Consider the following 3,725-nt stretch of genomic DNA (forward strand, 5'->3'; position numbering starts at 1 on the left):
TCATCGCAAAGCTGTATGGTCATTGTTTTCGAATAGACAAATGATAAACTTTCAAAAAAAAAGACAAATGATGGCTTCTGGAGCACACCTGCAACTCCAGTTGGAGAGCACTGAAGGAACAATTGCACATGAATAGGCACTATAATTACACAAATTCATCTCCGACCAAACATATCACTGGAGCTTGTGACCAAAGGAGTTTCCACTGTATCCATAAAACATGTGCTTTGCAGTTGTGAGACTTGGAGCTATCACAGTTATCCATCAACGACACCACAAGGAGCAGTACTTGCTTCAATATCGTCTTGCTAATATCCAACCCAAACATAAATAGAGAATCACCACCTAGATCCCAAGGGATCACTTGCTGCTCCTCTATTAAGCTAGACAATAAGACATAACATAACCGAACTTCTGTTGTGGGTTTACCAGATATTTGTCAAGGGCGTTGGCACCTAGGGTAGCTGGCCCTCGACTACGAAGCTCGTAGACACGGCCGGTATGGTCGCCCGGTGGTTGTTCTGGCCGATCTATGGTGAGTAGGAGGGAGATTAGGAAGAAGAGAGGTTTGGGAAGGTGTTTGTATTGCTTGATTTGATCCTCACAATTACAACTGAATAAATAGAGTCTTTGCCCAACAAACTAGGAAGGAGATCCTATCTTTCAGGCTTGGACGGCGGTAGCTTCCAAGCTTGCGGCGGCGGCATCAGATGTGGGCCAGCGGTTCTGGCGGGTGTACTGCCGGCCCCACATGACATCTCTTCCCCCTGGAGAAGCAGCTCGTCCTCGAGCTGGAACGTCGGGTGTTGCTCAGTGAAGGAGTCAATGTCCTCCCAAGTTGCTGACACCGGCGACTCGCCCTTCCACTGAATGAGCACCTGCAGAACGCCACACGCCAAGCATGCACATACCGCGCGTTCTGGCTCGGGAACAGCAGCCCCATGGTGGATGTTTGGCAGCGGCGGTGGAGCTTCCGGCGGTGTGCCCACATACTTCTTGAGGAGGCCGATATGGAAGACATCATGGAGACGAGCGCAGGGAGGCAGCTGTAGACGAACAGCGACCTCATTGATGCACTCGATGACGCGATACGGCTCGTAGAACCTAAGTTTGAGCTTGCCACGCGTGACGGAGGGTAGTGAAGCCGGGGCACGATGTCGAAGACGTAGCCAAACCCAATCGCCGATGGCGTAGGAGACATCGCGGTGACCCTTGTCATAGTGGCGCTTCTGGACCGCCTGAGCTTGCTCCAGCCAATAGCGAACGTTCGCCAAGAATTCATCCCTGTCCACCATGTTCTTGGCCACCGCAGCGACCCGAGTGTTGCCTGGCTCGTAGGAGCGGATCGTGGGGGGTCACGGCCATAGACGATCCGGAAGGGCGTGTCCTTGAGCGATGACTGGTATGCGGTGTTGTACGTGTACTCCGCCCAGGGAAGCCAAAGAAGCCATTGCCGCGGACGTTCGCCGGTGAAGCAGCGCAGGTACATGATGATGACCCAATTGGCCGCTTCGGTTTGGCCGTCCGATTGCGGGTGGAACATTGTGGTCATGTGCAGCTTCGTGCCCATGAGGCGCATGAGCTCCCGCCAGAACGCCGATGTGAAAATAGTGTCACGGTCGGAGAGCAGGGACTGCGGCACCCCATGCAGCCTGACGATGTCGGAGAAGAACGCCTGCGCCACAGGCTCGGCCGTGTATGGGTGAGCGAGCAGAATAAAGTGGCAATACTTACTGAAGCGATCCACCACCATCAAGATCACGGACTTGCCCCCGACGCGAGGCAGAGCTTCCACGAAGTCCAGACCGAGATCGGTCCAAACCGCCGTCGGAACCAGCAATGGCAGCAGCAAGCCGGCCGGGTGGAGATGTTCAGATTTGTACCGCTGGCAGGTGGTGCATTCGCGGATGAAGTCTTGAATAGTTCGTCGGAGGTTGGGGGCGTGGAAGTCACGGCGCAGCCGATGCAGCGTGCGCTGGATGCCCTCGTGGCCGTCCTCATGGACCGCGGCGATGATCTTCGCCAACAGAGGAGACGACGGCGCAATATAGAGGCGGGCAGGCGTCGTAGGCGACAAGGCCGTCGATGATGGACCACGGCACCAAGCATTGGCCCGCGGCGATCTCCTCCTAAAGCGCGACCAGGGCTGGGTCCGTGGCCTGGGCCTGGCAGAGCTTGTCGATGAAATCAAAGTACGGGGCTGACATGGCGAGGACGGAGGTCTCCTCGGTGTCGCGGCGTGACATTCGCAGCACCTGGCTTGTAGTCGACGGCGAAGTCGAACCCCAGGAGCTTGCCGATCCAGTGGTGCTGTGGAATGGTGGCAAGGCGCTGATCCAACAAGTACTTGAGGCTATAGTGATCAGTACAAACTAGGAAGCAGCGGCCCCAAAGGTACGGTCGCCAGTGTCGAATAGTGTGGACCAAGCCGATCAGCTCGCACTCGTAAGCCACGAGGGAACGATGGCGAGGCGCCACTAGTCGGCGGAAGAATGCCATCAGGTGCTTGTCTTGCAGGAGCACAGCGCCGAACCCGTGAGTGGAAGCGTCACACTCGACGACAAAGGGCTGGTCGAAGTCCGGCAGGCACAGCACCAGAGTGGACGTGACCGCTGTCTTGAGGGCCTCGAACGCCGTCGTGGCCTCGGCGGACCACTGGAAGCCCTCCTTGCGCAGCAAGGCGGTGAGAGGCGCCGCGATCGCCCCGTAGTCGCGCACGAACCGGCGGTAGTATCCCGCGAGGCGAAGCCGCGTACTGCCCGCGCAGAGTGGGGCTATCGCCACTCGCGCACCACCTGCACCTTGGTGGGGTCCATGGCGACGCCGTCCGCCGAGATGATGTGGCCCAAGTACTGGATGGAGGCGACCCCAAAGGCACATTTGGATTTCTTGACGAAGAGCTGGTGCTGCTAGAGCGTGCTGAGGACGATGCGGAGATGGCGCAGATGATCAGCCCATGAGTCGCTGAAGATCAAGATGTCGTCGAAGAAGACGAGGACGAAGCGACGGAGGAAGGGCCGCAGCACCATGTTCATGAGTGACTGGAATGTCGCCGGCGCATTGCAAAGGCCGAACAACATCACCAGGAACTTGTACAGGCCTTCATGTGTACGGAACGCTGTCTTTTGCACATCTGCAGGAGCCATCCGTACCTGGTGATAGCCGGACCGGAGGTCAAGCTTTGTGAAGAATTGCACCCCGCGGAGTTCATCAATCAACTCAGTCACCACCGGGATGGGGAAGGCATCCTTCACCATGATGGCATTGAGGGCCCTGTAGTCGACGCAGAAACGCCAGGACCTGTCTGGCTTCTTGACGAGCAGCACCGGCGAGGAGAAGGCGGATGAGCTATGTCAAATCAGCCCTTGTGCGAGCATGGCAGCGCACAACCGCTCTAACTCATCCTTGTGGGAGACGGGGTAGCGGTTTGGTCTGACCGCTACAGGCTGTGCACCAGGTGTGAGCGTGATGTGGTGGTCGCAGGTGCGGGCCGGCGGGAGGCCCTGGGGCTCGGCGAAGATCGGTGCGAACTCGGCGAGGACGGCATCTAGTAGGTTGTCGGCGTTGCAGGCGTGTAGGGACACCGTGGGCGCGCCAGTCACGCCGTGCCAGAGCACACGGTGATCGCGGTGCCAGAAGGACATCGTGCGGGCGCCGAAGTCCCACAGGATTGGCCCCAGCGTGGCCAACCACTGTGTGCCCAGCACCACGTCATGCCCTGCTAG

At 57.9% G+C, this 3,725-nt stretch overlaps 1 protein-coding gene across 1 annotated transcript; it reads right to left on the reverse strand.

The window, feature by feature from the left end:
• Positions 1-656: 656 nt before the first annotated feature.
• Positions 657-2,880, reverse strand: LOC120709676. The gene is made up of 3 exons (XM_039995347.1): positions 2,245-2,880; positions 1,360-2,017; positions 657-1,243 (listed from the first exon to the last, which is right to left on the reverse strand). The coding sequence occupies exons 1-3, from the start codon at positions 2,878-2,880 to the stop codon at positions 657-659; spliced, it is 1,881 nt and encodes a 626-aa protein (XP_039851281.1).
• Between the last annotated feature and the right edge of the window lie 845 nt (positions 2,881-3,725).

This window comes from Panicum virgatum, chromosome 5K (assembly GCF_016808335.1).
Source record: "Panicum virgatum strain AP13 chromosome 5K, P.virgatum_v5, whole genome shotgun sequence".
In the NCBI taxonomy this organism is placed as follows: domain Eukaryota; kingdom Viridiplantae; phylum Streptophyta; class Magnoliopsida; order Poales; family Poaceae; genus Panicum; species Panicum virgatum.

Bases quoted from the DNA above. Each gene is read 5' to 3' on its own strand.
- LOC120709676 (XM_039995347.1), bottom strand. From the start codon at position 2,880: ATGTGCCTTTGGGGTCGCCTCCATCCAGTACTTGGGCCACATCATCTC. The intron at 2,018-2,244 runs GTCACGCCGCGA...CTGTTGGCGAAG, and splicing joins ACAAGCCAGGTGCTGCGAAT to ATCATCGCCGCGGTCCATGA. The intron at 1,244-1,359 runs GTGACCCCCCAC...GGCTGGAGCAAG, and splicing joins CTTCCGGATCGTCTATGGCC to CTCAGGCGGTCCAGAAGCGC.